Genomic DNA, 24,234 nt, shown 5'->3' with positions numbered 1-24,234 from the left:
GCCTTCACAAGCCCGACCTCGAACTTCCAAAACTTGCGTCTCACCCTCGCATACGCTCGTCCACCTTTAGTGGCTCGCTTTGCTCAGTGATTCTACATCTCATCTTATTCAATTCACCGTCGACGTTTCCCAGTCCTTACCTTAGGCCTGGCGCCTCCGACCTGGCCATCGTTACTTGCTTCAACTCTTCCACAGGCGACTGTGGGTGTGGGGTCGCCCATATGGATTCTATATCAGCCCTTATCTCGAAATCGGAAGAGCTGCGAATCTCTGCACGTCGATCCGATGAAGAATATGATCGCTGTATACGCGATCATGTTGCTTCCGTCCGCCAGTCACTTTCCAGCAAAACCTTAGACCTTATTGCCACTGACCACACCCTTTTGGATGTAAGTAAACCTTTCCCCTACTGTAAGTCGATCCTGAGTGCGGCGACATTTGCTAATCAGGGGGTTAAATCTCTCTTAGCACTTTGACCCCGCCACCGATTCCATTACATATCTACTTCTTCTTCTTCTGCGGATTCAAACACTCCAGCAGAAAACACAGGAAACGTTACCAGGCGACCTGCTTCCCTCCGGGGATCTATGGCCAAAATGCACACGTTATCTCAAGACCTTCGATCCCATCCAGGTACGATATGTTGGGTTCGAATGGCGGCACCTTATCGAGCTAACGGCTCAAGCTGCTCAAACTGCTATCAAGGCAAGACTTCCCCACCCCCTATTTGAAAGTCGATTCCCTTTCCTGTGCTGACAGTCCTCAGCCGCTTCTTGCCGTGCCGTTGATTAGAGATGCGATGTTGAAACTGGACCCATCAGGCGCAGTTTTCACGTCGATGCACCTTCTCTTTGTACGTCTTTGCCTGCGCGCCAGGGCCTATTCCTATTCGCTGCCCATTCTGGAGAAACATATCTGCCATTTTCCAGGTCCAGCAGAACGAGTTTCCTCCAAATCCTCACCAGTGCTATGTGCGGAACATGAGTCGAGTCTAGCATTCATCAACGCCAGTTCTGGACTATCGTCTCCCCTCAGTTGCAGTGACTATCTCCAATATTTTCTATTTGGCGGGATGATCTACTTGGCCTTGAAAGAATGGGCTAAGGCATCCCACTTCCTTGAGGTTGTCATATCGATGCCAACCAACGGCCCTATTAGCATGGTCATGGTGGTGGCCTACAAAAAGTGGTTGTTGGTGGGCTTACTGGAAGCAGGGAAGGTAAGCGAAGAAGATGAATCCTGTGACGTACTGTTTTTATTGACTATTGATTGCTAGCTTCGCTCTCCTCCTAGCGTGGTAGCTCCGCATGTGGTTCGGATATATCAGTCTCTTGCCAGACCCTATGTGAACTTCGCACAGGCTTTTGAGCATGGTGATCTCGGGAGATTAGATGCTGAGGTTGGGGCGGCCGAGGATATATGGCGCAAGGTGAGTCACTGACTGGTGGAACTCCTTACAGCCACCATACTAACCCAATCTGTCAGGATAACAATATGGGTCTGGTCTCCCAGGTCATGAACTCATTCTCGAGGCATGCACTTGTGGGTGTTGGGGAGACTTTCGCTGCTTTGACTATCGCCGATCTGATAGGGCAAAGTTCATCGCTACCTTGTGACAAGGTGGCCGCTGAATCAGTCATTGCATCTCTTATTATTTCTGGTGCATTGGATGCCACACTAGTCCAGACACCGGGTCATTCCGATGCAGCAATGCTGCGCTTCTCGGGTATGCCTCGCTTATGCCCTTCATCGCATGAGCTTCGACTGCAGACAATGTTTACAAAGGAGAGAGGATCACTAGAAGGTCTGATGATGGCCGCTAGGGAAAATATCCACAAGCTGGGTGTGAGCCCTGAATTTGTTGATCATGTGCATAAGGGCCAAGTGTGGGCAGGTGCAGGTGAAGCTCACCTGGGAATCGGAGACGATGCAGGTCTTGAAATTGATGAGGACATTATGGGGGATATGCCTTAATATGAAAATCCTTCATATATATTTAGGGATAGCTTAATTGCACTCTGGTTTTCTTGGGTTGGTGTTTATCACTAGTATCACTTCACAATATATAATAAGTAGGCCAGTAGAAAACTAACGTAACCCGTGAGCGAGTGGATCATGTAAGCCAGCGGATCACCTACCAAACTACCCTACCACGAAAATATATATAAAATAACCACCAACCAATATATTCAATTAACACTGTTCACACATTAGGGCATCTAGTTCTCTTATGCCCTATATTCCAACAATTTGAACACCTCGGCGGCGCTCTCTGACTGGCCGAATTCGCTACCGCAGCCGCCGCTGAATTGTCTATGATCTCTGCTTCAACACCATTTGCCTCCTTCTCAATACGCTCCTGAGCCTCACCAACAGTCATCCCACCATTATTAGCTATTCGCCGATTTGGTAATGCTATTTTTCGCTCTTGGTGGGCATTTTCAGCGCGTAACCGCTCATTCTCATTGCTTACTAGAGCAACCTGATGAATTGCTTGTTCAGCGCCCTTGATTAGCTGCTGTAACGCAATCTTAGCAGGACTTGGGAGCGTATATGAGCGTTGCCGTAGTAGTACTTTGATTGAAGAAGCCTGCCGTCGGATATCAACTGGATGAATTGGCGTGCGAGGTATGAAATCGCGGCTACTATCACTACCACGGCTGGTTTGGAGGGTTTGGTGTTCGAAGCTGAATATCAAGAATATTAAGCACTCGCTGTGGCTCATATGGTATAAGGCCTGCAGCGGCGAAGCTATTTGATATCGTAGCTGGTTTATATGCCTCTGTACGCGCCTGAGGATATGAGGCCAGAAATCAAGCTTATCAATATGATTAACGCCATTTCGCATCTTAGCCTGAACGTGTTGTCCGTATAGCCGTTTCAAAACAACAAAACAGCCAATATCAAGATGTTGAAATAAATGAGAGTGCGGAGGCATACAGATTGGAATAATCTGGTTTTGCTGGCAAATATCGTCGAACTGAGGTGTAACATGGCTTCCGTAGCCATCCATCACTAATAGCCGCCATACCCCATGTCGACAGTTGGTAGTATGCGGAATAAAGTGTTTTTCAAGCAAAGCAAGAATAATTTGATCCGTAGTCCAGCCATTTGCACCAACTTCAAAGCGCCAGTCTCTTGGCGTAGTAGTAAACCACGCTGAGTTGAAGTTTTTGCCTTTAAGATAATAGTCGGCGGGAGAACATTAGATCGGTTAATACACTCGATCGCTGTAATCCACTCTCGATTCCCTGGCTGTATAAGCTTCCTTTTGCCATAGTATTCAGCACGTGTGACTACACGTGAAGTGCTTGTTAGGCCCATTGCGAACCCAGTTTCGTCAAAATTCCAGATATCATTCTCATGAATACCATATTGAATGAGGCAGCAAAAAAGAGAGATTGTTGATACACCTAATAAGGTATATTCCTACTGCTTACTATACCTTCTTATACTGACTCTTCTCCTCTCTTTCTAGGTCCGAAACCTTGCTGTCTATATTAACGCGAGTCCTCAACGCCGGGAGGCATTCTGCAGTCTTCAAACCGAAGAGCCAAAGCTTGTTCCAATCCAGGATGTACGAACTTGCTGGAACTCAACCTTTTTGATACCTCGACGTGCTAAACGACTACAATCAATATTCGATGAGTTTTGTTCCCAGTACAATCAGGAGCACTTTGCGAAGAGTGGCCACAGATTGAATATTTTCTCTGGATCACCCAACCTTTCTTCAAATTCACAGCCCTTCCTTCAAAGACTAGGGATGTTAGTATCCATCTAGTCTTTAGCATCTACAATAAGCTCTTTGATCATCTTGAAAGGTCTCAAAAGGCGTTGGAACAGAAAGAAGTTGCTTGGAAGCAGCAGAGAAGAAGTTTTCACAATATTACAGTATGACCGACACAATTGACAGCAATCTCTACGCAATTGGTACAATCCTCTCCCCGCAGCAGAAGCTTCAATTTTTTGAAGGGAAGGCCTGGGATGATCCAGATAATGATTGGCGTGCAATCTATCGAGCAAGTCTTAAAGATTACCTTGACGTCTACAAGCGACGCCATTCAGATGCACAATCAATATCTAAAACCCGATCATCTGTAGTGGCTATATCGGAGTTTGAGATGGAATGTGTGGCAGAAGGGTTCCAGGACTTTGTCTGGTGAATCTGATGAGCTAGAAGAATACCTCGAAAGTGGTAACTAAGTGATAATTCTCTATTGTATAACCTAGACTAACTTCCATTATAGGCATTGCGCGAACGCCTATTCGTGTGTTGGAAGGATCATCAGCATCAGTTTCCAGCCCTTGCAAAACTTGCCCGCGATGTGCTTTCGATACCTGCAGCAGGAGCAGGTGTAGAGCGGCATTTCAACTCCGCCCGGGATGGCTGTCACTACCGGCGAGGCTCTCTGAAGCCGTCAACAATCCAAGATCTTATGATGTTCATGTGTACATCAAGGTTTGAGATTGAAGAGGGCCGACGAGCGTTGATCAATGAATATCTCTCTTGTGAAGAGATACAGGCTAAACAGGAGGAAAAGGATACAACCCTTCACTATCTTGAACCAATCAGTGATATTGACGAGGGTGATGATCATGATTGTGATGAGGGTGATATTGATAATGTTGTCCTTGATATTGTTCAACCCCCTCATAAGAAGGCTCAAAACAAAGCGGCGACAAAGCGCTATATCTGAGCTAGAAGATGGAGAGCAGGATACTCATGAGGATGATGCTCCCCCTTACCTAGCCGGCCCCACGTAATTTTTACCAAAATTACTGGACCCTCGCTTGCGAGGGTCCGACACCCAAACAAAAAACGACCCCCACAATATAAATTATCACAGCATCCGACTTTGACACCCAAATTACCCACATTTACATTAGAATTACTAGTAATTGAGGTCTCAATATGTGTATTCATAGGACGAACAATAAATAAAAAAAATTTCAGCGCTTCAAACGGCGTCCTGACTGCCTACAGTGCCGTTTTAGTTCAATCATAACCTTCTTCCACTGGGGCCGCAGTTTATCAATTGCCTCCAAATCAGTCAGCTTTTGTTTATCCCGCTTCATTTTCGCCACATTCGCTGAAGAAATAATGCCTCTTGATAAAACCTGTTCTTGATACACCATAACGTGCATGGCGTGCAGCAGTTGCAGCTTTTGATGTCTCAATCTCTCGGTGTGCCTCCTCTAGCTGATATGCACATGATTGTGCCCCCTTTGAGAGCTTTTTGACAATATTTTCATAATGAGAAATATCCTTGTTTAACGTCAAAAGCCTGCTCTCAAGTCTCTGAAATCGTTGAATTGTTTTGGGTGTGCTGATATTTGTTGAATTGGATGAATTGGTTGAGGGGGATTCTGGCACTTCAGGATGATTATAATCCACCAGAGTATCACACACAATATTAGGATTTATTGGCCAGATGCCAGATAATTTGAACCCAAGACGAATTGTGCGTAATGTAAAAGTTTTGGTGCGAATTGATGAAATTGCAGCCAAAAAATCAATCTTTGAAAACTTTGTACAGCCAGTTGCGGTTGCTGATTCAATGGCCTCGCTGTGATAGTGTTTATACACATTAAAAACACCAACATCAAGAGGTTGTAGAAGATGGCTTGTATGTGGAGGTAAGAAGAAAAGTAAAATCTTTTTATCTTCAAAATATTTGACCATCTCATATGTCAAATGTGAGCTAAAGCCATCACATATGAGCATCCTCCAGGAACCTTTCATGCGTGCTCTTGTTGCCTTTTCAAAATGCTGAATCCACTGATAAGCAAGTTGATCATTTATATAGCCAGTCTCAGTGGTAGCAATATGCTCCTCATTCTTCAGATCATCAAACCAGCGAAATTGGAGCTGTGCAGCAGCAAGAATAATCAATGGTGGAACACAAAACCCATCTGTTGAGATTGCTTCAACCACAGTCACATATTCACGATTTGTATGGTTGCCAGAAACAATTTTTCGCCTAGGTTCACGTGTAATGATCCATTGGTCTTTTCCAATACCAATTTGGAAGCCTGTTTCATCAAAATTATATAGATCTTCAGGTTGAATACCATATAGATCAAATGCATTTTGAAACCTTTGAAACCACTCCTGAATCAATGATTTGTCATGTGCATGAAGACGTTCAATATCAAGGCTTTTTCGACGTCGGATATTGTATTTAGGATGTCGTTGTAGGAAGCGTTTGAGCCATTTTTCACTCAGTGGTGGTGAGGATGGGTTTGCGAGTTTCAAAATTGAAGTTGCAGCTGCCACAATTTGTGTACGCTTAACTGGTAATCCTAGACTATCATTATAGTCTATCCAGCCACATAAAGCTTTCTCTTGGGCAGGATCAAGCTTCCGACCATTAGGTTCACGTTCAAATAGTGATTTTTTGCCCTGATAGCGGCTACGGAGCCGTTGATAAGGCACATCAAATTCACGCGCAACTTTTGAGATATTTGGCCGAGATTGGGTATGTAGTTTTTCCAGCGCTTTTTCAATCAGTTCCTCAATTTCCTTGTTTGTATGAGGCATATTGGTGGCGTGGGAGGATGCTGAAGTGGAAGTGTAGCTTTTTGAAGAGATTTATATTGTGGGGGTCGTTTTTTGTTTGGGTGTCGGACCCTCGCTTGCGAGGGTCCAGTAATTTTGGTAAAAATTACGTGGGGCCGGTTAGTATGCAAAATCGACATTCAGGGAGAGTTCGAAAGCGCTCAAGGCTTCTTCATGAATATGAAACCCCTTAGCTGTATATAGAATAGACCTCGATAATAACATATATCAGAATCACTGATTTTACATTAATGAACACCATACGATTACTCTTTGAAATCCTAATCTCGAAAACAAAATACTCAAAAGATACAGCTGTAACCTACATATTATATGCAATCCCAGGACTTTTTGTGTTTGTCATGTTTGCGGCCCTCGAGACATTTCGAGGGCCACCCTCAGAGGGCGGGCAAAAGACCTGCCTGGCCCGGGGCAACGGGGAGGTCTAGTTAAGTCTTCTAAATTTTTATTATTCACAAGAATATATTAATTAAAATGTGTCAGCATTCGCTGGTATCCGACGACAAAGCAAGTTGACTGATGCTAAATCATATAACCAGGAATGTGTGGAGGAAGAGTGAGACCAGTCAAAGAGATAGAACTGTCTGATTAACTAATGATGTAACTAAGTAGATGTATATAGACCGAAAATAGAACAAATAGTGCAAACAAAATATGCAGTGAAAAGGGGCGCGAACAGGGGTAGTTCGATACATTAAACGCCATGCATCTAATGTGGCTTCAATATATTGGATGCCACTCATAGGGAAGGTTCAGTATTCAGAACTTCGGATGAACTATCGGCCGTCACTCCCAAGGGTAATCACGTGTGATTTCCCGACAAAATGTGTTTTAATTCTTTATTCTAACTGGTGAATATCTTTATTTTCTTAATTTACACTATATTTCACGATGTAAAAAGTAATATAGGATAGACATATATTAGTCTTTTGTAATTATAAACTAGGACTTGGAACCTACAGATATATAATATATTTATTCGATTTTTATAGTTTAAAATAATATACTAGATTTTAATATTTTAGAATTCAGAATCTCACTATATCTATAATTCTGAAATCTAAAGAATATATAACTTTAAACTCCTTTAAAAGGACAAAATTATAGACTTTTTCTATATTTTTAAGTATTACTCTCTTGAAGATGAAAACTAGCCCTGTCTCTGTTATCAGTCATTGTGTCTAAAATGACTATCAATATAAAATTTACTACTTAACTGAAATATATAGAACTAGTTAATTATAAAGATATTATGTTCTCTCTATAGGTAAACAGATGTCATAAATTATTGATAGAGAATAGAGTCCTAAGAAAAGAGTAATATTTTTTGCTAACTATTTTACTATATTGATATAATTAAATTATTTCATCTTCTATAATTAATATTTATGATTAAGGTTAAATTAGATTCGAATAGGGTTTAAATATCTTCATCCTAAAATTAAGATAGTTTCTTAAGATTATATTATATATATGTCGGCATCCAGGGTCTATGACAGTGTTGAGTCATGTGCTGGACCGATGATACTTTAGGGTTGAGACGAATCACAGACTATTCGCTCGAGGACGGGCTTTGCCTCGAGGGGTCGAGTCGCAGGGGTTGAGATTCACCTAGAATTCGCCTGATCATCTTGCTATGATCAGGAGCAGTCTTAAATAACACAAACAAAGACGTAAACACAACAAACAGAAGTAACGCATGCAGTAAGCAAACAAGCGGTGTAAAGTGGGGTAACTGATATATCTCATTCATCTGCTGGATGCCCCTCGGATGAACCCGCACTCATCTGACAGCATTATTTCGGCCGAAATGAGGAATATGGCCAGTTGATCAGGTGATAACTATTGATCGCAGCCTTAGAAGTCAGGTGTTGTTGAACTACTTTGACTTCCAACATGGGGTTTATTTGATCAAATGGGACCGATATACTCGAGATGGAACCCCATCAGAGATTATTCATTCGGCTAGTCATATCTCACGAACGCCATCGCCCTCGACCCAGCGTTCAATTCAATCTCCATCTAATCAGATCAACGATCTCAAGATTGAAGATCAATCGAATGATCTCGAGATTATAGATCAATCTGATCTCAAACCACATACGGCGAATAACTCATTTCGGCCCAAAAAACTCAGTGGTTCATATGATCTTTGGCATCAAAGACTCGGACATGCTGGAAAAGACGTTTTATCTCATCTTCAGATCATGCAGAGAACATCTTAGTTGACTCGAACTCGATACTATCTGATATCTGTGAAACATGCAAAATTGGATGATCTAATCGACAGATTTCTCGACGACCTTTCGAGTACACCAGACCATTTGAAGCTATCCACTGGGACTTATCTTTGTTTGGCAAATCAGCTGCCAAAACGAACTATCTGTCTCATTCCGTTGACCCAGTAACGAAGTATCAGATTGGTGAAGATATTACTCGAAAAACAGACTCGCCCGAATCACTGATCGCTCAGATTAATTTTATCGAAAATCAATTTCATCTGAAGATTCAGACTATTCACTGCGATGGAGAACGATCACTCATTCCGTCTATCACATATGAGGTCAGAAAACGTGGTATCAGATTCGAGACTACGCCACCGTATCAACCTGAGCAAAATGGTTATGCAGAACGCTATGGCGGTATGATCTCATCGATAGGAAGACAGATGTTGATTCAAGCGAATCTACCATCGAATCTTTGGCACGAAGCGTGCAAAACAGCAATCTATATCCAGAATCGAATCCCACATCGATTAATCAGCTGGAAATCGCCGTTTCAGAAACTATATGAAGAACTCGAACCAGAACAACGACCATCCTGGCTCACGAATAAACCTGATCTATCGAATCTTAGAGTATTCGGATGTAAAGCTTTCGTCCGGATTAATAACATTCCACGACTCGAAAAAATGAACCCTCGAGCAGAAATCGGCTATCTAGTCGGTTATACGCCTCGAATATCTGGAGAATTTGGATGCCTGAAAAAGGAAGGGTGATAAGGGCCCGAGACATCGAATTTGATGAGAGCCAGTTCTATCGGCCTAATCACCCACCATCCAATAACATCAGCATTATCAACGATCAATCTCAGCAGATTGGATTACTCGAAGATGATGAAACGAATCGAATCCTCGAAGATATTGATATACCTGATCTTTCTGAATCATCAGAACCGACAAACGGAAATCAAACGGATCCACAAGATCTAATTCTTGGTGATATACCAGAAACGCCACCTGATTCTGGAAAATCAGATGAATCAGATGATCGAGATGATCAGATTAGTCAGGAATATCAAACTGACCAAGAAGACGAAACAGATCAAAACACAGCAATCCAACCATTCGTTCTGATCGATAACTCGAATATTAATATATCAGACTATCAACCGCTCACTTTCAACCAATCCCAGAAACGTGATCGATCTGATTCACCATCACCAGACGAACCAGAAGGAAAACATCAACGTGTCAACCCGATACCATTCATCCGAGCGTTCTCAACACATCAGATTGATCAACCTAAGAAAGTGGCAATTTCCGCAATTCCACCAGCACCATCAAATTACTCGAAACTTGCGAATCACCCTTTCCGACGACAGTTCCTCGAGGCAATGGAAACTGAGTTTGCGAAATTAGTTCAGATGCAAGCATTCGTCCCATACACAATCAAAATTAATCTCCCTAGGATTCACATATTATCCAGATGATCCATGCCTATATTCAGATAGGAAGATGATTATTATGGTGTTTGTTGACGATTTCCTCGCGATCTAGATACTCGACATGCGATCGAGATCAAACGAAAGCTGCAGGAACAATTCGAGATGAAAGATTGTGGTGAACTTACTCAATTTATAGGTATCCGAATAACACGAGATCGAGTGAATCGGAAAACATGGCTCGATCAATCGGCGTATATCGAGAAGATAACGGCCAAGTATCACCTACTTCACCATCGAACTCTTCGAGTGCCGCTTTCATCTGATAACCTTAATTTGACATCAGATCAAGAGAGATCAAATCAAGAGAGATTAGATGATAAGCTCATTAATCTCTATCAACAGAAATGCGGCTCTACCCTCTTTCCCGCTATCTGGACTCGACCAGATATTGCATTCGCGAATCAGCTTCTCGCGAGATTTCTCACAAAACCCACAGAAAAACACATGAGCGCGGTCGATCATCTAATCTCATATTTATATGGGACGAGAGATCTTGCTATATGTTATGATGGGATGAGAGAATATGCTGAAGTGTTTCACCGCAGCATCAGATGCGAGCTTCGCTGATAATCCAGATCGAAAGAGTTCAGAAGGATTTATGTTCTGTTTGTTTGGCGGCCCGATTGACTGGATGGCCCGAAGACAGAGAACGATAACAACCTCGACCACAGAAGCAGAACTACTAGCCCTTTCACAGGCTAGTAAACAGCTATATTGGACTGTTCTCTTTTATCGAATTTGACCCAGAGCATCAATTCCTTATCAGATGTGATAACAAACAGACTGTTGACCTGATAACACGAGAACGATCAATTTTCCAGACTAAATTACGTCATGTTGATATCCACCGACTCTGGATTCGACAGGAGGTTCAGGCTAAGCGACTCACTATTAGATGGGTCCAATCATCTGAAATGATCGCTGATGGTCTGACGAAGCTATTCTCGAGAGAAACATGCTAAATGATGGAACAAACTCGAGATCCTTGATCTCAAAAAGAAAAGAGAAGGTATGTTGGAAGTCAAAGTAGTTCAACACCTGACTTCTAAGGCTGTGATGTAATCCTGATCAGCTCACTGGGGAATAAGAGAGTTAGCTCGTGTGTAAAGGGGAAAGTACGAAATTTATCCCGCTTTCGCTTATATTATTTGTCTGCTTGTTTGCTTCTATTTTGGTCTATTTATATGAGATTGATTCCAACGTTAGCTAGTTAGGCAGTTGAATGTTCTCATCTCTGAATATTAGCTGTTCTCACCCATCTTATCTTTCCATGTCAATCGAGGTCCAGCACATGACTAAGACGAGTCATAGACCCCGATTGCTGACAGATCTTGATATATTCTGTTGGAAGTTAACACGGTTGAACACCTAACTTCTAAGGCTGCGGAATTCTCCTGGTTAATTAGCTAGGACTCGAGATTAATCGGAGGGTCGGCCCCCTGATGAGAGTAAAGACGAGCTTCTCTATTCCTATGAGTGATTTACCCCGCTTTCTTCTCACCATGTTTATCCTGATGTTTCCACTTCGGTCGATTTATGCGAGAACGACCCCATGATTAGTTAGAGAGGCAGATGCAGATTCTTGCTGAAACAGTATTCTCTCAATCTATGTGTTCTCACAATCTTATCTTTTATCCCATTTGGGGGCCAGTACATAACTAACATAGACCCTGAATGTCGACATATTATAATACAATTTAGATGTAATTTAGATAAATCTTGAAAAACATAGTTCAGGATTATTTAGTGAAATATCAATTAAAGCTATTTAAGAAAAATGTTGAAGTGTATATTATTACATATTTTAATGATAAAACTAATTGTATTATCCTCTAACGACATATAATATCTTGAAAATCTTCCTAAGAATCTGAGGTAATTAGAATTTCCTTATGTATAATTAACTAGTCTAAATATTATCTTTTATCATTCGAAAATAAAATAATACAACTTAAAAAGATCTTCCAGAATATCTATATATATATTTCTTTATTTTTGCCCTTTTCCATAATTTTAAAGACAATGGTTACCTTTTAAAGCAAGATGCTTTATTATCTGTCTTTGTTTTAATAAATATTTGTTGGATGTCAAAGTAGTTTAACACCTGACATCCAAGGCTGTGATGTAATTCTGATCAGCTCACTGGGAATTAAAACTCAGAAGAGAGTCAGACTGTGGATAAAGGGAAAAATACGAGCTTCACCCCGCTTCTTTCTTACTGTGTCTGTCTGCCTGTTTGCTTCTATCTTAGTCTATTTATACAAGATTGATTCCGTTAGTTAGTTAGGCAGATATTCAGTCAGACCCTGAGAGACAGTTTCTCTCAATCTCATCATCTGTTCTCACCCATTTTATCTTTCCACGTCATTTAGGGTCCAGCACATGACTTCCTTTGTCATAGAACCCCCAATACTGACATTTTAGTTATAATAGACAAAATTATTGGTCGATAGCCTTCTATCAAATCATTACACATGAGTATAGTTATACGATAACTAAATTTGGAGGCCTATAAATTATTTATATTAATCTATATATAGTGACTAAAATTTTAGGAACTTCAAGATATATATAATATTCTTGATTATAATTTGGTAAAAATGAATAATAATATGTATCAATAATTCAAATATTGTATTTTATTTTTTATTATAATTATATTAAACAAACAAATACATCTAATTTTAAAGAAGCTACTGTAGTAAAACAACTCGAATATTCTAATTGTTACATTTTGATTAATATATAATTTTCAGAAGTTAACACCGTCCAACACCTAACTTCTAAGGCTGCGATCGAATTCACCTGATTAATTGGCTAGGACTCGAGGTTTATCAGAGGGTCATCCCACGGATGAGAAGAAAGGCAATCGTCTTCTTCTTATGAATGATAAATTATATTTACCCCGCTTTCTTTTCTACCCTGTTTGTTTCCATTTCGGTCTATTTACACATAAATGATCCCATGATTAGTTACACAGACAGATTCTTCTGGAGACACATTTTTTCCCCCGATAAAGTTTTCTCTGAATCTATCTGTTCTCAGAATCTAATCTTTTATCCCATTTGGGGTGCAGCACATGGCTAAGCGAAGTCATAGACCCCGAAAGCCGACATATAATATATCGGTATTCGGGATTCATAACGTTACTTGATTATGTGCTGGATCCTAAATGAGGTGAAAGATCAGATAGGTGAGAACAGCTAAGATTAGAGAAAACTGTCCGTTTAATTATAGGATAATTTCTCGTATAAATAGACCGAAATACAAACATACTAAAAAAACATAGTGAAGAAGAAGAAGCGGTGTAGGGCGGGGTAAATATAATAGATCACAGATAATAATAGAGAATTTCCTTTTTCCTGTTATTTCAGTCTTAATTAAGTGAATTTAATCGCAACCTTATATTATAAGTTAGGCGTTGGACCATATTAATTTCTCTAACATATACTAATTATCTTATCAAAGTTTCCAAAGTTTTTGAAATATTTAAAATTACGATCGGTAATTTTAATCTAGAAGTACCTTAAGCTAATTAATGTAAATCTAGACGATTTGTTATTATTTTAAAGTAATTGTAAATTCTAAATCTAACTCTAGCTCCTAAATCAATGTATATTATTTGTCAGCATTCGCTGGTATGCGATGACAAAGCAAGTTGACTGATGCTAAATCATATAACCAGGAATGTGTGGAAGAAGAGTGAGATCAGTCAAAGAGATAGAACTGTCTGATTAACTAATGATGTAACTAAGTAGATATATATAGACCGAAAATAGAACAAATAGTGCAAACAAAATATGCAGTGAAAAGGGGCACGAACAAGTTCGATACATTAAACGCCATGCATCTAATGTGGCTTCAATATATTGGACGCCACTCATAGGGAAGATTCAGTATTCAGAACTTCGGATGAACTATCGGCCATCACTCCCAAGGGTAATCACGTGTGATTTCCCGACATTATTTTTACGAGTCTTTCTCTCCTTTCTGATTTTTCCGCAGATCTCAATACTGTTCCAAGGTTTTCTATAAATATATCTAGAAATTGACTTATTTCAGAACAGTTTAATATATAATACGTCTGTGTATTTTTATATGATTTCTTTACATTTCTTTTCAAAATTTCAATTTCTATTATAATTAACATCTTAATTTTTTGTTTTAAATAAACTATGTCGATATTTATAATCCTCAATTCTTCAGAAATTGAATAAGATTTGCAAAGAAAATACTTTTTTATTAAAATATTGATTATGATAGTATAATTCCTTTTGGACTAAAACAGAGTAAAGACTAGCTAATTTAATTTTTAATTTTAAGCTATTTGATCCTCTTTTAGAAAATTAATCTTATTAATTAACAGACTTTTTAGAATATAATTCTAAATATCGTTATTATTAAATTATTATCACAAATTTCAAATCAGTTGAAGCTCAAAATGAATTGATAATTGAATATTGATTTTGAATAAAGGTTATTGGAGTAACTCTCCTATATAATATAATACTCTCTATTGAAATACTCTATTATCTATTGTCAGAATATATGGAGCTATATATGCTAAGCTTCTGCTAGATAACTAGCGTCTAGATGCTTTTTAGCCTAGTGGTCAAAAAGCTGACATCTATTCATAAAATATCTAGAACTTCATTCCTCTTATTTATATTGATCTTGTCTCTTTTATTTTCTTTATATCTTCTTATTATTTTTCCTATCTTACCTAGCTTAGACTTGGCTTTTTTTTCCGTTGTTATATTGAAGGGGGATACGCTCAATGGCTCGCTCGTAAGAGAGCACTCGGATGGCAGAGAAGACACAAACACTACACGATCACTAGGAACTTCCTACGCTACGCTCATGTGGACCTGCCAGACTGCGCTTCTAGCGAGGATGGAGAATGTGAGTGAGCAGATCCTTTATTTTTGCTCTAGTCTATCAAGTTGTTAATAAATATATACTGGACACAGACACAGAACATAACGGTATGGTCATTCTATCTGGCTCACAGTAGTAGTGCATGCTAGTCCCAACTACTCTATTGGTATGTACCTATCTATAATTAAAGATCTTGTAATTGTGGTCTTAAAAAGATAACTATAATAATAATAATGAATTACTAATGTAATTCACCACCGAGTCGGCCACCTAACCAAAAAACGCGTTCCGACGCGTACCCACCATCTTCAACCACCCACCATGTCACCAGAACACGCTCAATCAAGCCGAAACTCGATTGAACAGGAAGGCCGAATCCTCTTAGCTATCAGATATTCAGAATGGCCGTACGGACTCTATACGCACAATCGCAGTGCGTTACCAGGTACCTCGCACTACGCTACAGGACCGTGTCAACGGCTACCAATTTCGGGCTGAGATACGCGCTAATAGTCATAAACTGACTAAATTTGACGAAGATGCACTTGTACAGTGGATACTCTCAATGGATTCATGTGGTGCAGCGCCTAGGCCCCCTACTGTGAGAGAAATGCCTAATATTCTACTTGCCGACTGTGGAATGACCCCCCACCAACTGTTGGGATCAATAGGGTAACCAAGCGTATCAAACGCCGAGGAGAGCTTCAAACACGTTTTTCAAAGCGCTATGATTACCAACGTGCCCAAAATGAGGATCCAAAGGTCCTACGTGAATGGTTTAAAACTGTTCAATCTGCAATCGATGAGAATGGCATCCAATCAGAGGATATATATAACTTTGATGAGACTGGTTTTGCGATGGGCCTAATATCGGCACAAAACGTGGATACTCGAGCTGAGTACCAGGGTCGTCGTGCAATTCTACAACCTGGAAACCGTGAATGGGTGACTGTTATTGAGTCAATCAGTGCGGCTGGTTTTGCTTCCCACCATGCATTATCTTTAAGCCAAAAACCACAACATCAGTTGGTTTGATGGGCTTCCAAAAGACTGGCAAATTGGACTTCAGATGAAATCAGTATCAGATGGCTTCAAAATCTATTCATCCCATTCACCTCAACTCGGATGAAAGGAACATATCGCCTTCTGGTTCTTGATGGCCATGGTAGCCATCTCACGCCGCAATTCGACCGAATTTGCGCTGAAAACTTAATTATCCCACTCTGCATGCCAGCACATTCATCCCCTCTTCTTTAACCTCTGGATATTGGATGTTTTGCTGTTCTTAAGCGTGCCTATGGTCGTCTGATTACCAGTCAGGTACGGCTAGGATTCAATCATATTGATAAGCTAGATTTCCTAGCAAGTTATCCTCAGGCACGAGAAGAGACCTTAAACTAGAGACTATCCAGTCTAGTTTTGCTGCTGCAGGTCTAATTCCACTAGACCCAGAGCGTGTGCTCTCAAGCTCAATATGTCCCTCCGAACACCAACACCACCACCACCCAGCTGCCCAAGCAGTCGATCTAGCCAATTCAGTCCAAAAACACCGAAAACAGTCAAAGGAATACATAAACAGTTCTCTTCACTCAAAAAACTGCTTAAAAAACGGTCAAGAAGCCCTCCTTCCCCATCAAAGCTTGTCCTAGATCAGATTATCAAGGACTACTGTGTCTTAATGTATACTGTGGGGAAATCACACGTGATTACCCTTGGGAGTGACGGCCGATAATTCATCCGAAGTTCTGAATACTGAATCTTCCCTATGAGTGGCGTCCAATATATTGAAGCCACATTAGATGCATGGCGTTTAATGTATCGAACTTGTTCGTGCCCCTTTTCACTGCATATTTTGTTTGCACTATTTGTTCTATTTTCGGTCTATATATATCTACTTAGTTACATCATTAGTTAATCAGACAGTTCTATCTCTTTGACTGATCTCACTCTTCTTCTTCCACACATTCCTGGTTATATGATTTAGCATCAGTCAACTTGCTTTGTCATCGCATACCAGCGAATGCTGACAGAAGGTGTATTCTAGAACTAACGTAGTTCCCAAGCGAGCCGGCCACCCAAGCGAGCCGGCCACCCCAAAACACATAGTAAATGCGATAAAATACCACAACATATCTCAACAAAAACATCGATTTAGAATACCATATTTGGACATGATGGTCTAGATAGCGTCACCAGCCCACTGGCGTGGTTTTGACATATAAAATCTAATTAGAAGAGAGACATACATATATTTATGTATAGAATACAAAAATTACAGTGTATTTTATTGTAACGTTGCAAGGCGATCATTTTAAAATATTTAAAACTAGGATATATTAATCCCTATGCTAAGTAAAGCCTACCTGCCAATATTCAAGTAAAGTTAGTCGATGGTTGTTGAGATATGGAGTGCTAATTTATCGCATTTAAGATGTGTTTTTGGGGTGGCCGGCTCGCTTGGGTGGCCGGCTCGCTTGGGAACTACGTTAGCTATCCGGCCACTGTATACTGCCGGCTATGTCACATAACATGGATGCCACCCATGTAGTAGGGAGAGGGGGTCTCCCCACTACATCAAATTGCGATAAAATGTATATATTTATGTAGTAGATCTAAGATAGTCTTGAAAAATTATAGATTCTTTTTAAAGATCCTATAGTAGTTGTTGAGATCGGCGACGACGAAGCACTGAATATTGAATGAGGGCCTGCTAGACAAATCGACCTTAATTGAATTGACAGAACTTGACTGTATCAAACTGTCTACATGCGATTCTGGGGGTATTTATCCCCGAACGGGCGGCAAGCCCCTGACAGTAGTAAAACCCTCATAATCGGTCTCGATCGGGGTTCTTCCATGAATATCCGTGCCTTTCTGCCCACCCAAACCGCTACCCGCTTTGGGTGCGCCACGCATTCTTCGTAATAACAGTTTCTTCGTAGATTTCGAAGCTAAATCGTAAATTTCACCACCAATTGGCTATCTATCAATAAAAAATACCTCTCCTGCCTCTCTACCCTCTCTCTCGGCCTGCATTGACCGTTGAATACTCTCCTCCGATCTCTGTGCGGGCGCGTAGCCATAAACCTTCTTGAACTGCCTGACCAGCTTCCGCTCCTCCGCCTTATCCTCGGCCTTCCTGACTGCAATTGACCGATTCGCATCGCGTGTGCTTAATATACCAGTCTGGCTAAGCGGTTTAATTTGCCGCTTAGTGTATTTGCGACGTACTGGCATCTGCGCTTCTCTAATACGCCGAATCGATTCCTGCGTCATCGCAAGCTCCTCCGCTATCCCCCGCTGGTGCGCCATCATCCTCGTCAGATTTCGCTGCATCTTATCCGACAGACCCTCGAGGTGTTTAGTAATCTTCGCCTGGTTCTTGATGAGAGCTTCAACAGATTTTGGAGGGCTGTTTTCAACACTAGAAGACGAGAGATTTGGTGGTGGTGATAGTGATGGTGTATGCGATCCCCATGACCGAAGATCAGGGGCGATTAGATCAGGGATTTCTAACTGATTCGCAAGGTTTTGGACGATTTTACTACCATCAACCGGCCAAATACCACGATCTTTGAAGGATTCACGAATAATTCGCTGCGTCAAGGCTTTCTTACGAATTGGCCCGATAATTGCGAGGAAATCCGATTTCCCATACGGTAGGCCGCCCCAGAAAGCCAGATCGTTATTCATCATCCGAAATTGCTGTTTATAATTCAGAAAGGGCTTTCCGTCAAGTGGCTGACAGAGTTGTGTTGAATGCGGTAGAAATGCGAATGGTATAATATGGTGATCCTCGCATCTCTGTAGAAATTCGAGGGTAAGACGCGCACCATGACCATCGAATATAAGATAGCGCTTTTCGCCACGCTTAAGACGATCTGCAGTAGCCGTGGCCTTGATAAAGCAGCTTAGCCAGGCTAGGGCTAGTTCATCAGAAATCCAGCCGTTTGGAGACATAGCCGTATTCGCAGGTAGGTCTTCGCTGCCGTAGTACCAGGCCTCCATGAAGTTTTTGCCGGAACCTTTGAATATAAAGAGCGGGTCCATAAGCCAACCATCAGCAGCAATACACTCGACCGCAGTGATATTTTCGCCTCTCTCTCCTTCTGGCAGGTCAGGGCAAGATGATTTAACCCCAATAACGTTTCGGGCGCGTCCTTGACCGGGTTGAAAACCACATTCATCGAAGTTGTATACTAGCCGGGCGGGGACGTCATGGAGCTGTTTTTCAAGCAGGTCGTACCAGTGCTGAAGAAGGCCTGCATCCTCGGCTTGGATTCGCTTCAGTTCCTTGGTCTTCTGCTTCACTGGGGCTAGATTTAGGTGCTTTGGTAGACGTGCTTCGAAGCGATACGCCCACATCTTGCTAACCTGTCTATCGTGGCCCGCCCTCTGCAGTGCGCGATTTGCCCACGCTTGTATAAGCCCTGCAGTGGGAGGTAGGTTCCACGAATACATTTTTACTATCCAATTGGTCAAGGCCTTCTCCTGGTCTGGCTGTAAAGCATTCTTATGCGATTTGGTAGGGGTAATTGGCGATTTGGCCTTTTTGACGCGACTGGTAAGGGTGGTATAGGACACGCTGAATTCACGCGCAATCCTCGAGAGATTTGGTTTTTTTTCGGCCATGGCGGCTGCGAAGGCTTCGGCCATGCGGGATTCATCAAAATTAGGAGATTTAGGCATGTTGGGTGGCTTGGATAGGTGATTGAATAGGAGATTCGAAAATTTACGAAGAATCTGTTATTACGAAGAATGCGTGGCGCACCCAAAGCGGGTAGCGGTTTGGGTGGGCAGAAAGGCACGGATATCTCCCGAATGTAGAATATAATGGTGACAAGCGCGCTTGAAGCGCATATCAAGCTCAGTGCCTCCGGTTTCCCTGGACAGGCATGGCGACAGAGGTTGGGAATGAGGCATCAATTCGGTGCCTTATCCTGGAACCTCAACCGTGTTTACATCTTTATTTGTGTATTTAGAACTGCTTCTGATCATAGCTAGATGATCAGGCGAATTATATGTGAATCGGAACCCGCAACTCGACCCTTCGAGGCAAAGCCCGTCCTCGAGCAAGTAGTCTGTGATTCGTCTCAACCTTAAAAGGTAACCTCGGTCCAGCACATGATTCGGGACTGTCATGCACCCTGGATGTTGACATGTATAATATTTATCTAAGCTTCGGGAGAAATAATATTATTTTAGTAATATATAATTATAGGTTTTTTGAACTACCTATAAGACATAACTATTATTCTTAGAATTTAGAGCTACTTTATTTAGTAGATAGAGATTCTCTAATTTACTCTTGTTCTTTAGAGAAATTTAGATCTTTTTAACTTCGATAGTTATAGATATACCATATTCTATTGTTTTACATACTCAGAAAAATTATAAATTATACTATATTTTATTATCTAATTCAAACAAAACTTACGTGAGATATTACTAAACTATTTTATTTTACCCTATAAAAATTTTAGAAATTAATACATTAAAATAACATTTTTTCTAGCTTAATAAATTTTTATCTAATGTTATTATTCTTGTTTCAATATCTAATTAGGCCTACAAATATGTTTTATACGGATAATTTAAATTTCTTTTATCCTAATAATTCTTAAATATTATAATAATTGTAAACGTAATTCCCGGCCGACCTGGACACCCACTCAAAAACGCGTCTCTGTCTCTACATCCTCCGCTTCGACCACCAACCATGCCACCAAAACGCTCTGAATCCTGGCCAAAATCGGCTAATCAGGAAGGCAAAATACTATTAGCCCTCCAGGATTTAAAAGGGGTCGCATCAAATCTCTTCGCGCAGCAGCGAAGTTATACGAAATACCGCTCTCAACACTACGTACGCGCGCCCACGGTCAAACCTCACGCGCTGAGAAACGCGCATCCGGTCATAAATTGACCCAATATGAAGAGGATTCGCTTACTGAGTGGATTATCTATATGGATTCGCGTGGAGCAGCGCCTAGGCCATCTACTGTGCGAGATATGGCTAATATCCTACTAGCTACGCGCGGTAAGAACCCTCTGGCTACTGGAAGCAAGAATTGCCCATCAACCTTTATTCAAAGGCGCGATGAGATTCGCACACGCTTCTCAAGAAGATACGGCTATCAGCGCGCTCTAAACGAAGACCCGAAATCGCTTCGAGAGTGTTTTCCTACCGTACCACGCGTTATCGATGAGAAGGGTATTCAAGCAGAGGATATCTACAACTTTGATGAGACAGGATTCGCGATGGGTCTTATTTCAGCGCAGGAGGTGGTCACGCGAGCAGAATACTACGGTCGGCGATCTATCCTCCAACCAGGAAATCGCGAATGGAGGTTTCGAAGAACGGTCGGACCACCAATGAGATTGGCCTTCGCTGGCTACAAAAGCTATTTGTTCCATCAACGAATTCGCGTGTCCGAGGTAGATATCTGCTATTAATTCTTGACGGCCACGGGAGCCATCTTACACCTCAATTCGATCGAATCTGCGCAGAAAACGATATTATACCGCTTTGTATGCCTTCGCATTCCTCACATCTACTACAACCGCTTGATGTTGGATGTTTTGCTGTGCTTAAACGCGCGTACGGTCGCTTCGTGAGCGATCTAGCGCGTGATGAATATAACCACATCGATAAGCTCTTTTCTCGCCGATTACCCCCAAGCGCGTATTGAGTCGTTTCAATCTCAGACTATTCGAAATAGCTTGCTGCTACTGGTCTTACTCCAATTAACCCAGAGCGTGTGCTTTCAAAGCTAAATATCTCGCTCCGAACGCCAACACCGCCAGGAAGCCGGCCAAGCAGCGGATCTAGCCAGTTCACACCAAAAACGCCAAAGACCGTCGATCAATTACAAAAGCAAGCTTCGATGTTTAATGAACTTACTAAAGCAACGGTTAAGTAGCCCTCCGAGCCAATCAAAAATCATGCTAGATCAGATTATTAAAGGCCACTATATATCGCTACATAACACAGCGCTACTAGCGCAAGAAGTCACGAACCTACGCGCAGCGAATGAGAAGAAACGCCAGCAACGCACACGGTCAAAGCGATAGATAGCACATGAAGGGGGCCTATCGGTTGAAGAGGGCCTACAGCTAGCTCAGCAGCTAGATCAACCAGTTGATAAGCTAGTATCGCATACGCAGGGCGAATTGCCTATTCAGCCAGATCAGGTAGCAACGAGGGCCGCGCCAAGGTGCAGTAGATGTAGAGAGGTTGGGCACAGGATCAATTCATGTAGAAATCGCTATATTTAATTCAATTTAGGTGTTTTGGTTAAGATATCCTAATTCAAAATTGTCCCATAGAGGTAGGTGTCCAGGTCGGCCGGGAATTAGAATTACGTTATTATTTATTCAGATATCTAATACCAATTGATCTAATACTTATAGTCTCTATTAAGCATGAAAATTAGTAAAATAGAATATTAACAAATTTTTTGGGGTTTATATTAAATTATTAATAATTCGAAGATAGAAAGAGAAGGATAAAAAAAAGACCAAAACATACAACAGCAGGGATTCGCATGTGGTCACCCACCATACTACTAACCTGCCGGCGTGTGGCTTAAGTACGGCTGAGCGGACGGGAAGCCCTGTTCTCCACACCCTATGGTCGTATGTGCTAAGGATACCCTGAAAAGAAAATATATCTCTACAAGCATCAACAACTTATGAAAACTGAGCAACATGTGCTGCAGCATCGTAACCTTGGATAGTACCAAATTTTGTGGGTTCTGTCTGAATACCTGCGCACTTATATACACCCCTGGTTCACGTATCCTTTCTTATAGGTGCAGGCATTTCGATGCTGCGTTTTGGGTGCTTCTGGTCGTCCTCATGGTGGCACCAAGCCCATAGTTTCGGAGCCGCAGTAGGGATGATTGGCCAGCTGATGACCGGACTCAACTTTTAATTTCGCACTGGGAATACTACTATTATTATTAATTTAGTAAGACTTCATATCTTATCTCTTCAACATCTCTTTAATCTTTATAGACAATAATTTTAACAATAATATAATATCTTTTACTTAGTCCTTGCAATAAAATTTAATAGTAACAAGATTTTGTTGAGGTTCCAGGATAAGGCACCAAATTGATGCCTCAATTCCAACCTCTATCGGCATGCCTGTCCAGGGAAACCGGAGGCACTGAGCTTGATATGCGCTTCAAGCGCTCTTGCCGCCATTATATTCTACATTCGGGGGATCTTCATGGAAGAGCACCGATCGAGACCGATTGTGGGGGTTTTACTACTGTCAGGGGCTTGCCGCCCGTTCGGGGATAAATACCCCCAGAATCGCATGTAGACAGTTTGATACAGTCAAGTTCTGTCAATTCAATTAAGGTCGATTTGTCTAGCAGGCCCTCATTCAATATTCAGCGCTTCGTCGTAGCCCATCTCAACACAATATTCTCTCTTCTATTGTAACTATCCTATAATACCTAACGTAATCGGTAAGCGAGTGAGACATGTAAGCGAGTGAGACAGAAAACCAGCTACTACTATTTCAAACCAATTTATTAAACCACCAACGCCATTGATTTCAAATTTCTATCTATTAGACCTATCTGGGCATGTCTCTCTTCTATGTCCTGGGAGCCTGCATATCCCACATCCCCGCTGGCCCCGTGTACGTGGCTGCGAAGCTGACGATTCTGGTTCCGCGGGGGTAGTATTAGGAGCTTCATGAGCCTGGTTCATCGACTCCCTGGCTTCTTGGCCCGTAAAACCCTCCGTATGAGCTACGCGCTTAGTCGTTCTATTGCGTTTTTGCTTTTGTGTCTCGTTTTCAGCCCGTAAATCGCGGACTTCCTTTAGAAGGATTGCATTAGAATGCAATGATTGCTGATAGCCCTTGAGGAGCTGATCAATAGCTTTATTCGTAGGCGTCGGAGGGCTTTGCGAACGTTTCTTAAGCAGTGCCTTGATTGAAGAGCCCTGTCGATTCAATTGTTTGAGATTTGCTGGCGTTTTAGGGCTCCACGCGCTCGATTGGCTTCCTGGTCGACTGCCTAGGGGGGTAGGTG

The 24,234-nt window shown here is 41.6% G+C and overlaps 3 protein-coding genes across 3 annotated transcripts; 1 reads left to right on the top strand and 2 right to left on the bottom strand.

Moving 5' to 3' along the window:
* Positions 1-221: 221 nt before the first annotated feature.
* Positions 222-1,974, top strand: N7532_003403 (putative COP9 subunit 3; the record flags this gene model as incomplete). Its single annotated transcript, XM_056615897.1, has 5 exons — positions 222-389; positions 469-633; positions 686-1,219; positions 1,277-1,429; positions 1,486-1,974. 5 exons carry the CDS (start codon positions 222-224, stop codon positions 1,972-1,974), a joined length of 1,509 nt encoding a protein of 502 aa, XP_056476254.1.
* Positions 1,975-4,950: 2,976 nt separating this feature from the next.
* N7532_003402 (uncharacterized protein) lies at positions 4,951-6,541 on the bottom strand (the record flags this gene model as incomplete). The annotated part of the gene is made up of 4 exons (XM_056615896.1): positions 4,951-5,090; positions 5,134-5,518; positions 6,169-6,221; positions 6,289-6,541. The coding sequence occupies 4 exons, from the start codon at positions 6,539-6,541 to the stop codon at positions 4,951-4,953; spliced, it is 831 nt and encodes a 276-aa protein (XP_056476253.1).
* Positions 6,542-18,163: 11,622 nt separating this feature from the next.
* Positions 18,164-19,873, bottom strand: N7532_003401 (transposase; the record flags this gene model as incomplete). The annotated part of the gene is made up of 1 exon (XM_056615895.1): positions 18,164-19,873. One exon carries the CDS (start codon positions 19,871-19,873, stop codon positions 18,164-18,166), a length of 1,710 nt encoding a protein of 569 aa, XP_056476252.1.
* Positions 19,874-24,234: the final 4,361 nt, after the last annotated feature.

The sequence above is a fragment of the Penicillium argentinense genome, assembly GCF_028826775.1.
Source record: "Penicillium argentinense strain IBT 30761 chromosome Unknown utg000004l_segment0_segment0, whole genome shotgun sequence".
In the NCBI taxonomy this organism is placed as follows: domain Eukaryota; kingdom Fungi; phylum Ascomycota; class Eurotiomycetes; order Eurotiales; family Aspergillaceae; genus Penicillium; species Penicillium argentinense.
Note: the sequence above shows the minus strand (reverse complement) of the source record. Positions and strands in the feature narration are given on the sequence as shown.